Source organism: Paramormyrops kingsleyae, chromosome 6 (assembly GCF_048594095.1).
Source record: "Paramormyrops kingsleyae isolate MSU_618 chromosome 6, PKINGS_0.4, whole genome shotgun sequence".
Taxonomy (NCBI): Eukaryota; Metazoa; Chordata; class Actinopteri; order Osteoglossiformes; family Mormyridae; genus Paramormyrops; species Paramormyrops kingsleyae.
The window spans coordinates 17,402,086-17,416,030 of NC_132802.1; the positions used below are offsets into that span (position 1 = coordinate 17,402,086).

The 13,945-nt window shown below is 49.2% G+C and overlaps 1 protein-coding gene across 4 annotated transcripts in view; it reads left to right on the top strand.

Moving 5' to 3' along the window:
* LOC111854729 (protein FAM222B) overlaps positions 1 to 13,945 on the top strand; it is a 32,644-nt gene that overhangs the window by 14,855 nt on the left and 3,844 nt on the right. For all 4 annotated transcript variants that reach the window (XM_023833002.2, XM_023833000.2, XM_023833001.2 and 1 more), the window contains exon 2: positions 13,045 to 13,170. In XM_023833002.2, the coding sequence (XP_023688770.2) occupies positions 13,089 to 13,170 (82 nt within the window). In that variant the 5' untranslated portion in view covers positions 13,045 to 13,088. The remainder of the gene's footprint in view (positions 1 to 13,044; positions 13,171 to 13,945) is intronic.

Below are 13,945 nucleotides of genomic sequence, written 5' to 3' on the forward strand. Positions count from 1 at the left end.
GAATGACTACGAATAATTTAGCGGCTGACCTGAGTGAGTCAGTGCGGCACTGACCGAGTCCGTATCCGCATGTGGCCTTTTGCCATTGACCACCCCCCCCTCCCGCCCCCTTGTGGAGTTGTGGTGAAAGGTCACTTACGTGGAGTGTCAGGGTGGTCCGCTGTATTAATAGTCAGCGCCCCTTTGCTAGCCAGATCTGCATTGGGAGTGGCACCCCCTTGTGTTTGTGCGTGTGGCAGGGGTGCGTACGATTAATCATATTTCATGGGGATGCGGGATATGGTCGCGTTTATAGTGGGGCTGCCCGCTGGAGTTCGATGGCTGTTTCGGGGAGGGCAAGATGTGTCCACCTGATTTCGCTGCATTGAAAGACCCTAAGAGGTTAAACACTGAGTGTTCCGACTGTCAAATATAATTTGATCACGCAAGAAGGTACAGTTTTATTTATGCTTGGTGTTTAAAAACGTCATTTGCATATCTTCCTGTCAGGAAGGGTGTGAATCTTCACGGGATGCTGTCAGAATATCACTTTTCTCCCTCTCCTGCCTTTGAGGGTCTGCTGTCATTTTCAGGGCCTAAATGCTATTTCACCTCTTATTTCCAGCCTTCTGTCTGGTCACACTAAGAAAGCATGAGTTTGACCCAAAGTGCCAGGAAGCGACCCGGTGGGGGGGGGTTGGATTTAAGCCGCCTGGTCTTTCTCACATGCAGCTGTTTGTTTCCTGGGTGGTGCGCTACCCCCCCTCCTGAACAGGGTGCTATTCATACATTGACTTGCCGTGTTTTGGTTCTGATTTGGTTCCAGTTATTCGCCATAAAGAATTTAGTCGATCAAGAGTTCCAAACAAAATGAATAAATTGTAGGTATTGCCCATTTTCACAACTGTGAGTGGAGTCAGTGGACCTACTCTTTTTACTGTCTAAGGCCGATTTGTAGATGTTTTTAAGCTCTATGTATGTGTGGTACGCAAGCCTTTGTGAGCATTTATACATGTACACTGGTGTACAGTGGTAACATTTTTGGGGAGGGCACGTGGCTACATCATACAATAATGTGTGCAATAATGAAGAAGAGAGCTACCTCAAAGATAATCCACCCCCCTCCCCCCCCCCAGATACAAGTCCTATAGATTTGTGGAAAATCAAATGAACACGACAAGATTTATGAGGCTGGCTAAATTGGCATGGTGCTATTTGTGCATACCTGGGACATCAGTACGGGCTGAATGGGTATTTTTTGCAGCTGGACTTACAGTACACAGGTTGCAAATACGCCTCACGCCACGCCGAATCAAAACAAATAAGTAGGCTAACCTTTATCTTTGCTTTAGAAATTTAAGTTCAGTTTGATCTAACAGCTGTTGTGTTTTAATTTTATATCAGCATTGGTGTGTTGCCTAAATAGCCAATTAGAGTAATATTCACAGGCAAGATATTATGTAAGCCTATTGCCGCATTATGCATGTAGCTGTACAAACAAGATCATTGTTAATATGCTTAAAAGTTGAATTGAAAAATATTTTTTCAATAAAGTCCTTTATTGAGGAATGTACAACTTGCAGATTCAGTGTCAAAATCTTGTGCGTGTGGTGTCGGGGATTGATGAATAACTGGCTGATTGTCTATTATATGTTAGCGACTGTCGATCAAGAAACGCCAGCTCGAGTTGAAAATTTCCGTCTGTAGTTCTGATCCAAATGCCCCTTATAAATTTGCCTCAGGCCCGGTCCCATGGCACAGATCCAAACTGGTGCGAGTTTCCGCTGATCGCCGCCTTTTCTGACACCACTTTCTTTCTTTCCTGCTCTCTGAAGCCGGAATCCTTTACTTTCTTTTTCGTAAAAGATAAGAGCTGTGGAAAGTTCACTGCAGATGGGAGACAAGCGTCCGACCCGCCAGCCTGTCTGTCTGTTGTGAGACACTGCAGTGTTTGTCCTGTTTTCACTCTTTTATTTTCTTTTGAATGTTAGTGCTGTTATCTGAGACGACTGAGCTGCATTGTTTCGGGGTGTGCTGGTGCTGGTGGTGGGGGCTGTATGGGTGCTACTGAGGTGAGTCCTGCTATTTGGGTGCTGGTCTTTGTGACCTGGTCGGTCTGTCTGTCTCTGTCTCCCTCCCTCCCTGCTGATTGCCTTTGCCGTCTGCCGGCTTCAGGCAGAACCCACCTCCTGCCCCCCACAATGGGGTGTTCCAAGGTTGGACACCCGGGGCTCTGGCAGCCCTGATTGTGATTGGAAGCCGGTCACCTGCTTCTGTGCCTCCCTGCCCTTTTGTTCCCCCTCCTCGGCGGTGCCCCCACTCTGCTGGCTGAAGTGTGAGCCGGGGGCTTATAAACAAGGACACATGACTTTTTGAAACTGCCTGCCCCCTTCCATCCCATGCAGATGAGGTGTAGTAGTTGACTTGTTTGCCTTATTGGTTAATGATGGCTGTTTTAGTGTCAGACTCACGGGTGTCTTACTGGGCTGCTTTAAGGCAGTCTGGGATTTTAGCCACACCCCCGGATGTGGGGCCCGTTGATTTTTTGTTTGGCCGGGGGTCCCTTCCATGCGATGGCTGTTACAAGATCTCTGGCTTCCCTTTGTAACACCATAAAGGCCTCGTTTACGGGGGAGAATGTCAGCCTTTATCTTGCAGGCCACTGTCCGGTATCGCTTGCTGAACAAATGTGTCCCTGATGTGCTGCGCTGGGGTAGGGGGGTTTTGTACCAGACCATCCCGTGCAGATTGTGGCTGCGAGAGCCCCCTGGTGGTCACACAGGGGGTGGTGTATGGATGGTGCTGGGTCTCCTCAGGTCGTGGCTGCTGGGGGGGGGGGGGGGTTATAGCCTGACGTTACCCCCTGGATGAGAATGAATCTGCTCTCACCCTCTGTTTGGCCTCTCCTGCCACCTCACTCTAGTTACGACTCTCCTCCTGTTCCCCTGGCGTGATTATTGCTTGGCTCGAACCTGGGTGGCAGAAGTACTTTCAGCGTAACTTCTACTCTGAGGCCTCGTTGGACGACACCGGTTCTGAGATTCGATCGTTCAGCAGCTGTAACCGTAATCGTGGTGCCCGGCTGCGTTTCTCTGCGGGAACCTCTGGGTCGGCACTGGCTCCCATCCTCGGCTACGCATACAGAGCTTCATGTACAGCACAATGTGGTGCTTTCTTAGGTCCCCGTGCCTTGTGGTGATCAGGAGGATTGTTTGAGGGACAATGTATATGAATCGAATGGGACTGGGCTTTAATACATTAAGCTGGACATCAGTAGATCCAGGATGGTTGTGAAAGGAAATGAAATGCAGAGGCATGGCCAGGGTCCGGTGTTTGGGGGGTGGGGGGTTGCTCCTGTGAGATGGAGCTGCATACAGACAGGTGAATTAGGCCTTTTTCCCCACGAGACTTGTGGCGTGATGGCAGGTCACCTGAAGGGGAATATCCCAGAATGCTTCAGCTGGTAGTGGGGTCTCCTGAGGTGACATTGCTGATAGTGGCGAGTGGCAGTGCCAGGATGGACCTACCTCGAGTGCTGACTTTGGCAAGGCTACCTGCTACTGAGAGTCCTCACTGAGACCTTCACCAAAACTGGTCCAAGCTCTGTTTGTGGGTGGGATGGGGGACAGGCTCTGTTTGTGGGTGGGATGGGGGACAGGCTCTGTTTGTGGGTGGGATGGGGGACAGGCTCTGTTTGTGGGTGGGATGGGGGACAGGCTCTGTTTGTGGGTGGGATGGGGGACAGGCTCTGTTTGTGGGTGGGATGGGGGACAGGCTCTGTTTGTGGGTGGGATGGGGGACAGGCTCTGTTTGTGGGTGGGATGGGGGACAGGCTCTGTTTGTGGATGGGATGGGACAGGCTCTGTTTGTGGGTGGGATGGGGGACAGGCTCTGTTTGTGGGTGGGATGGGGGACAGGCTCTGTTTGTGGGTGGGATGGGGGACAGGCTCTGTTTGTGGATGGGATGGGGGACAGGCTCTGTTTGTGGGTGGGATGGGACACAGGCTCTGTTTGTGGGTGGGATGGGACACAGGCTCTGTTTGTGGGTGGGATGGGACAGGCTCTGTTTGTGGGTGGGATGGGGGACAGGCTCTGTTTGTGGGTGGGATGGGGGACAGGCTCTGTTTGTGGGTGGGATGGGGGACAGGCTCTGTTTGTGGGTGGGATGGGACACAGGCTCTGTTTGTGGGTGGGATGGGGGACAGGCTCTGTTTCTCCTTTGTTTTAGGGCCGGTCAATCTTATTTGTAACACCGGTAGCCTCCCCGGGCACCAACATCTAGGGGGCGCCGACTTGGTGCACAGCCGCATTCACTAGTGGGCAGTGTGCACAGTCTGAGACAGTAGAATTAGCTGGCTGTCGGTGCCCCCTGCAGTGCTGGCACAGAACAGCCACACGATGTGTGGGGCACCTAGAAGTACTCACACTTAGGGTTGGGTGTCACTCTCATTTGAACTGGGACCCTGCGTTTCACCTCTTTACTCTCTGTAATAACAAAAAGTATAATTTCAGTTGTAAAAATGCCCAGACTTCTCAATTTCGACATTTTGCTATTTATTACAGAAGGATAAGCGGTTTGGAAGATGGATGGATGGATTTACATTTTACACGCCACACAAAATAAAACCCCTCTCTACCTCCCGCTTCCCTCCTAAAACTGTCCCACACATTGCTGGGGTGATGTCAGATGGCCTCGTTCTCTCTCTCTCACTCTGATGTGCACTTTACTGATAGGAATTCCAGTTCTTTTTAGTGAGCCCGTTTACTTGGCTTGGCTCAGCAGCATGAGCTGGCTCTTTCACCTCCCAAACGGATTTTCGTTTAGTATCAGTTCTGGCTTTTATAATTCAGCAAAATTTACCATTGTTTTGACCTGTGATTTGCTATGTGTGCACGTACATAACTTGCAGTATTCAATGCAATTATACTAAATATTATAATTTCTGGAATACCATTATTTTATATCTTTTGGTATAAAGACATTAATGTAAAAACATCAAACACTATTGCCCGTTTATTGAATGTTTTATTTAGAGTGAAAATTGTAAATTACCATTTTGCTACAAACACTTAACACAGTTCATCTGGTCCTTCTGCATAAATGTATGTTACAATTCTAATGCTACTGCGATGTCCAAATAAAATTAAACAATAAAATGACCCAAAATACAAACCGTTGCAAACAAATTACACTCAAAACGTAGCACAGTGTACCGCTTAAGTAAGAAGTTACAATGTGCCGAACTGCCACGTCATTCAGTTGCATGTGCCTTGGCCACAGCGTGACGAAAAGGCCGTCCTGTGATTGTCTTGTATTGATTAACAAAAAGAAAGGTAGAAATGAATTGGCTCGCGTAAAGAACCAACTTGTACATCATTAATATATGTTACACTCTCATCCAAATGTGCTCTCAGGTACTTAAATTTTGGCACTGATTGATTTAATGTGAATCGGTCCTCGGTAGATCTGATGTAATCTGGATGATGCCCAAAAAAGTGCCGCGTTTGGTACCCAGCCCTGCCCCCCGTCCCCCACGGTGTCGGCACAGAACAGCTGTTCAATGAGGGGTGCCACTTCTGGGGGGGGGAGACTTGTTTAACTTTATCTCTGACATGTTCAATTTTGAGGTGGATTATCTCAAAATTGAAGCAGCGCCGCATAGTGGTAGCAAAAAAACACGTGTTGCACGGGTGACGATCTGGGCGTGATCAAATTTTGTGACCAATCTCACCAAAACTGAAGCTACGGTGCTGAAGAAGGATGAAAAATAAGAGGCTTAACCTTGCGAAGAGGATAGCTCTATTTGTTAGTATTGCTCTATTTACTTTATCTGATCTTTGATGGATCTTATGATGTTTCTTACTAAGTGGTAATATGGTTGACGATCTACACCTGACCGGACCCCAAGTCACCCCAAAATTGGAATTGCAATGACAAACGCCAGCCAAGTGTGAATATAGAGCCTCCAGCCACCATCTTGTACACCCAGCCATCTGCCATCTAGTTGTATTCCCTGGATCTTTTTGCAAACTTTCCAGGACCGTTGTACAGGTCAGTGATTCTCAAACTGCAGCGCATAGGGCTGGGTACCGACCTTCGGTACTTTTGTGGCACTACCCGAAATGCCCCCCCATATAGTGGCCGACCACATCATCATATGTGACGTGGAACCCGCGGAGAGAGCGAGAATTGGTGTGTATGCGTGTGAGCAAGGTCATCGGAACTCAGTCCGATTCATTTCCTTGGAGGCACTATTGAGGAGCCGCTTGCAGTGATTTCCTGGTGACTGCTTGACCACCAGCACCGGCGCTAACATGGAAGTTACACAGAAGTGCAGAAAGAAGACGGAGTAGCTGGTATTATTTTTGCACCTCAATACAATTGAATGCTTTTTGCCTGCATCTCCAGCCAGAGCCGGCGGTGAAATGTGCCTTTGCTTCTTAGCGGGATAATGTTACGTCGTGATTGATTCTGTGGAAAATGAAAGATTAATCTGCCGGCCAGATTTATTTATTGATTATACACATCTTGCGGATCATATAAGTCAAATCGGGTTCTCAAGTCACACATTGACTGAGAGACACATTTCAACCCGCTGACATGCCGTACCTTGTGTCTCTCACACTGAGAAGTGAGTGATCACGCTAACTGAGGTGTCCCTATACGCAGAATTAATGGACGAGGCACAGATGTACGGAGTGGAGTTCTCTGCAGAGTTCATAGCTGTCATCCAGTCATAAATGGTCCCGCCGTAAGCACGTTATTACATGGATGCACACGCACACGGAGTTCAGACGGGGCGGAAGCGGAAGAGCAAGATCCGATGAATGCGGCAGTAGGCAAGGCTCTAAAGTGTCACACGTTGACCGTGAGGAACACGCTGCACCCCCAGCAGATGTCATCTCACTCCAAACTTCTGATGAAACTTGAGAGCCCTGGTAAAATATAAATAAAAGGCTGGGTCCCATTATGATCATGATCGATCCCCCCAGTAACTAACCAGTAACTTTACGTGATTTTACTAACCAGTAACTTTACGTGATTTTACTAACCAGTAACTTTACGTGATTTTACTAACCAGTAAAATCCCTTGTTCAAATAAAAGATTAGTGCAGTAATGTAGAATGCATTCTTGCTGTTGCTGAAATTTATTTAAAAACATTGGTATTGGAACCAGTATGAAAATCAAGGTATTGTTCTGGTACTGGCATCGAAAAATTTTGAATGATGCCCAGCCCTAGCAGCGTGAGATGATTTTTGGAATATACTTTAATAAAGTTAAAATGATTTATTTGGTCTCTCTGCTTGGCACATTTTATCTTTGGTGTTCTGGTAGCTGGTTGGAAAATTGAGAGCACAAAAAGTAAATTGAGTTAACATTACACAAGCTCTATTTTTAGTGTTTTGTGGAAATGTTACATTGTGTGCACAATTTAATGCCCTCCATGGCCTCATTTACACCATTGTATTAGTTACAATTCCTACTGTTACATCACGGAAAATGCAGGTCATAGTGCAAATGAGAAATTTAGATGTACGTAAAATATGAATAATATAAATGACACCTTAAGACATGGACATTAGGACACATGCACACATGTATTTTCTGGGGAAAGATTCTACAAATTGGCATGTAGGTGGAATGTGCAACGAATAGCTGTGGTTTCAGTTAGAGGACTTGGAGCATTCAGGAAAAAGCACGTTAATTGGCTTTCACTTTTCCAGTTGATTCATTCAGCACTTTTACAGATTGTACAGGTTGGTGAGTGTGGGGGGAGTAAGGGTTAGATGGGGGGGGGGGGGCAGGTGACGGGGCTGTCCGAGGAATGCTGTGCTGTAGTTCTGACAGACCCCCCTTTCTAATTTAGTTATTACTGTTTTTTCATTTTGTTTCTTTATATTAAATTGTTACATAATGACATTCATCAAGGAACAATCTTTATTTCTTCACTGTCGTCATTTGGGTTGGGGGGGGGGGGGGTAATGCTCACCCTGGACAGTCCCTGATTATTTTATGCTCCAAGTGGATTAGTGTCGCGGGTCTTTAAATGAGATTAAATGTAAGGAGACGCTACTTTGCTCTTTGCGTGTTCATTTTTATGTGAGTTTTTAAACATTGGAGGCCCATCTATCTAGCATTCTCCATGAGCTTCAAAATAATAGTGGAACATGAAGTCATATGGGGAGAGGTGTGTGTCCATCCAGGTCCAAGTCCGGGGTGGGGTGGGTGGGGTTTGCATAAGGTCATATCTCCAGGAACAGCAGATGTTCGTCTTGGCTCCCTGCTCTGGGATGTTTACTGTGGAGGTGGCCCCCTTAGCCGGCCCCTGACGGGTATTGGGGGGGGGGGGGGGGCTGTGGCATGATGCCCAGGTGAAGGGTAGAGGTGGAGTGCCCCACTTTTTGGCCTGGACTGGCACACAAACGGAAAAAATCGACTCGATGTAAACAACCAGATCAGAGACTCCGAGGCTGGTGGGCACACTCACGGACACACTCGCAGCGACTGTCATATACACACACACACACACACACTTTCTTACAGATGTGTGCACACACACACACACACACACACTCCATATGGTTCGTGCTCAGGCACACAATCCTCTCAGGATATTTCAGTGACTCTCTGGGTAGGTATGATCTGCATGAATGAATCATTAACCCATTCTGCACGGGGAGAACTGACATGGCTACCATTTTGGGGAATCCGGCCCAGGCGGCTGGACCTGTTAAAGCTGCACCGCACAGAGCTGAACTGGGCCACCTACATGGAGGGGGGCCCGCTGGATGTTAATCGAAAACACTCAAACAGTTTTTAGTTGTGGCACCGATTTGGAGAGATGGAGAAATGTAAATGGATACACCTGTCAGAGATTTAAATGCACAATACACCTGTTCCAATGCCGTGTAATTACACCAGCGCTGTGCCTTAACCACAGAGAGACTGTGTGACCCCGACGCTGTGTAATTACACCAGCGCTGTGCCTTAACCACAGAGAGACTGTGTGACCCCGACGCTGTGTAATTACACCAGCGCTGTGCCTTAACCACAGAGAGACTGTGTGACCCCGACGCTGTGTAATTACACCAGAGCTGTGCCTTAGCCAAAGAGAGACTGTGTGACCCCGACGCTGTGTAATTACACCAGAGCTGTGCCTTAGCCACAGAGAGACTGTGTGACCCCGACGCTGTGTAATTACACCAGCGCTGTGCCTTAGCCACAGAGAGACTGTGTGACCCCGACGCTGTGTAATTACACCAGCGCTGTGCCTTAGCCACAGAGAGACTGTGTGACCCCGACGCTGTGTAATTACACCAGCGCTGTGCCTTAGCCACAGAGAGACTGTGTGGCCCCGACGCTGTGTAATTACACCAGAGCTGTGCCTTAGCCAAAGAGAGACTGTGTGACCCCGACGCTGTGTAATTACACCAGCGCTGTGCCTTAGCCACAGAGAGACTGTGTGACCCCGACGCTGTGTAACTACACCAGCGCTGTGCCTTAGCCACAGAGAGACTGTGTGACCCCGACGCTGTGTAATTACACCAGCGCTGTGCCTTAGCCACAGAGAGACTGTGTGACCACGACGCTGTGTAATTACACCAGAGCTGTGCCTTAGCCACAGAGAGACTGTGTGACCCCGACGCTGTGTAATTACACCAGCGCTGCCTTAGCCACAGAGAGACTGTGTGACCCCGACGCTGTGTAATTACACCAGCGCTGTGCCTTAGCCACAGAGAGACTGTGTGACCCCGACGCTGTGTAATTACACCAGCGCTGTGCCTTAGCCACAGAGAGACTGTGTGACCCCGACGCTGTGTAATTACACCAGCGCTGTGCCTTAGCCACAGAGAGACTGTGTGACCCCGACGCTGTGTAATTACACCAGCGCTGTGCCTTAGCCACAGAGAGACTGTGTGACCCCGACGCTGTGTAATTACACCAGCGCTGTGCCTTAGCCACAGAGAGACTGTGTGACCCCGACGCTGTGTAATTACACCAGCGCTGTGCCTTAGCCACAGAGAGACTGTGTGACCCCGACGCTGTGTAATTACACCAGCGCTGTGCCTTAGCCACAGAGAGACTGTGTGACCCCGACGCTGTGTAATTACACCAGCGCTGTGCCTTAGCCACAGAGCTGTGCCTTAGCCAGTGTAAAATTTTAAGCTAGGGGACCGGCCCCATCTGGGGTGGGGTTAGGGTCTCTTCTCAGGTGTCCTCTGTGTATCTTTCTTTGAGAAGTGGCTGTTTGGATGGATTTGGAAACCTGCAGAACAACCGAGTGCCTCCTGTAAATGTGTCACGTTCAGGCTGCCTGATTCAGACCATGTGCTTGTTAGCTGCGGGGGGCCGTGACATGCAAGGTCTCGGAACCCAAGCGCTCCTCCGCTTTCTTTTTTTTTTTTTTGGAGCCACCGCTGGTCTAATGCAGCGTTCCATTTACCTCGGAGGTCAGACGTCGGAGCGGGGAATGACGACTCAGCCAAATTAAACACGTTCCAGTAACAACAAGTTGGAAAGCCATTCAGCAATGCCAGGCACCGATTTTCAAAAAGTCAGGTTTCTTGCTTAGCTGGATAACTTGTCAGATGTAAGGTACTGCAGTTTATATGTCCTGTTTGCCCATACTACATTAAATCTGACAAGTTATCCAGCTAGCAAGAACTCCTGCTATCTGGAACAGGCCCCAGTTCTATCCAGGTTCATTGTTACCTCTTGCTAGCAATATCAGTTGATAGCAACACATAATGCAGTATTTTTCACATATAAACACTGTAGCAACATGTCCACAGATAGCAGTTGGATAATGCTGTGTGTATGGCCTATGTAATGAAACACAAATAAGACATAAGGGCTAATAAACAGTATATAACTACAGCTTTCACTTCTGTTGATAAAGGGAGCAGCCATCTTGAATTCTGTGGTAGGGGTCGCAGAAGTTCCTCCAACTTTCCAAGTTGGAATTCTGATTTTTCAGGGGTGTTCCAGTTGAAATTTCCAACTAGGAACTCAGAATATCAGACCTCCGAGTTCAAATGGAACGCGGCATAAATCAAAGCATGTCATTGGGGTTGTTCCTTTGAAATGGCCACTGCCCCCCCATGGCGTCATGAGGGGAAAGGGGGAGGTGTGGCATGACAGACTGAGATGGTAAGCTACTGAAGGAACCAGACTGGTGAGATTTAAGGCTGGTGGGTGGAGCCGGCGGTGATAACAGAGCTGGCGCCCCCTTTAGGTTGTCAGCTGACCCACATGTTGTGTCTGACATTTTGGCCAGATGTGCCCGTGCTGTTTTCTAGCAACTGTTTTTCATCTCACCTCCTCCGCCATTGCCTCGCCCCCCCACCCCCTCTGCCATTGCCTCGCCCCCCTCCGCCATTGCCTCGCCCCCCTCCGCCATTGCCTCGCCCCCTTGGCACCCGCTCTGCTCAGCTCTAATCCAGACACAGCAAGAGCTCCTCGCTGACGCTTTCTCCCGTTCCAGGGCGACAAACCGATTTCCTCGGCTGACGGCTTTATTCCTGACCTCCCTTTGTGCTGTGTGTTTGGATATACTCCCCCTCCGTTTCATCCACACTCTAACTCCCGTTTAAAAATAACATTCCTGACAGATTAGGGTTCCTATGTTGAATTGTCATGGTTATTCCCGTGGCTTTGGGCTTCTGCTGATGTCATCACGGTCTTTGTTGCGGAATCTCGACAGTGACAGCTCTGCGCCCCTGTGTCCCTCCCAGTAACCGTACCCCCTGATGAATCCCACCCTTATCTGTGGGGATTTATTGTGTAGTAAAGGCTCGGTGGACGTGGGAATTTATGGAGGCTGTTGTCCAGGATCACTTCATTTCAGAGGAATATTTATCCAGTTTTTATTTGAGTGGGGGCTGCGTGCCCCTCCCGCACTTCCCTACGCCCCCGAGAGAAAGCAATCTCATGCTGCGGCCACATTGTACACAGCTGTTGTCTCCAGCCTCAGGGCAGACGTGATTAAATAAGTGTTTGTGGCACTGACATTTATTACGATTTATCTTTAACAGTGGGTGGGGCTATTACCACTGTGGTAATTTTGGGGGGGGGGGCTCTTTCTCTGCCCCGATCAGTCGTTAAAATCTTTAGTGTGACTTCAGGTGCCTAGGGCCGATGCTTGTCGCGCACCCTCTGGGTCACCAGAACATGTGTTGTTATGGGTCTGGTTCTGGTCAGCTGGGCCGTGTGGACCCTGCCTAGGTCCCACTCCATGGTGAGTTGAATGCGTGACCACAGCCCCCCCCACACTTATATGCCTTGAGGCATCGGCTATCGCCATAACCACCGCCTGACCTTTGGACCCCCCCAAGTCTCAAGTCTCTATGACATTCACAGACCATTTTGGGGGGGCAGGGTAGTCAAGGCGGGGGGGGGGGGGGACGGCGATCAGAAGGGCTATGGGGGCTGTCGAAGCGCTGTAGCCCCCCACCCCTGTGAGAGACTGGTCTTATTTGTTATATGATAAATGCCTTTATTAAAAAATCCTGTGGCCTTGGTGAGAACTGTTTGGGGTGCACGATGGCTCTCTTGGGGGGTGGGGGGCACGATGGCTCTCTTGGGGGGTGGGGGGCATGGCCCGTGAATGCCTCATGGGCCATTGAGGGCAGTAAATGAGGGGCGGCACTGAGCCCCACTCCACTGACCTTACCATGCCCCTCCCCCCAGTGGCAGGATCATTGCCTTTCATTGTAACCCCCCCCCCCCCCCCCCACAGGTGAGTGGTTAGAGAGTAATGAATTAGCTGCATGTTTTCATTTCCTGTGATAAATGTGATTCCCCCCCACAGAGCTCTTTGCTGCCACCATCGCTAAGGGGTCACCGATGCACCCCCCCCCCCCCCCCCCCCCCATTCGCCCTACCCACCTTGTCCATCACCGCATCATGTCTCCCCCCCCGGCATGTATGCTGACCCTCTCCCTCTCCCCGCAGTGTGACACCCGGCCCCCCCCCCTCCCGGTGTATATGCTGACCCTCTCCCCGCAGTGTGACACCCATTCCCCCCCCCGGCGTATATGCTCACCCTCTCCCTCTCCCGCAGTGTGACACCCGGCCGACCTCCATGCAGCATTAGTGCCGTGTGAAATGCTGGTCTGTCTGCTGGGACCAGGTGACTTCTGCTCTCAGCTTCCCCCCCACACGCAGATGAACACTGGACTTCAGAAATGTAAGTGCCCCCATCTCTCCTCCCTGTGCCCCCCTCCTCCCCCATTCGCATTTTTAAATGTGCCCTGACCTACATTCCTGCATTTCCTCTCAGTGCCTTATCGAGACCGTCATTAAAGGCCCCTTGTAATCAGCCCAGCCCCCCCCCCCGACGGCACTTCAGTGCCGCCGGTGCTCACGGCCACACTTTCTCCTTCCTGCTTTTCTTCTGGGTCTTTCCGCCGGTTCTGTCAGTTCTCCTGGCATATCCTGTGACGCCTTTCTGTAGAGTCATGCATCCTGAGTGGGAGGCGTTTTATGCCTCCCTGCTGCCCCCTGCTGGAAGCAGCCGGCAGACTTCAGCATCGAAGGAGCCATCAAAGCCTGACGCTGTTCTCCATACCGTCGTTTGTTTTTTATGTCATACTTTAATTCTACCACAATTCAGTTTGATTAAATGCTTATTTGACTGTTTTGACTACCCAAATTCATTGAAACTATTTCACAAATATGACCATGGGAATTTATCATGCATCATTAATGGGCTACAAAGAAAGTAGAATCTCAGAACATTAATTTTCATTGTTATTTTTATTTTATTAAACAGGGAGTGCAAGTCAATGTAAGTTATCAAAAAGGCAAACTGCTGAACTGTACAGAACAAAGACACATAAAGGAAAGAGCTCCCTGATTGGCTGCTTTCAGTAGACTGACCAATGTGGAAATTTTGACTGAATTTTGACTAAATTTTTGTGTATAATCTCCGATACCTGTAACCAGTTAACTTTCTGCATAGG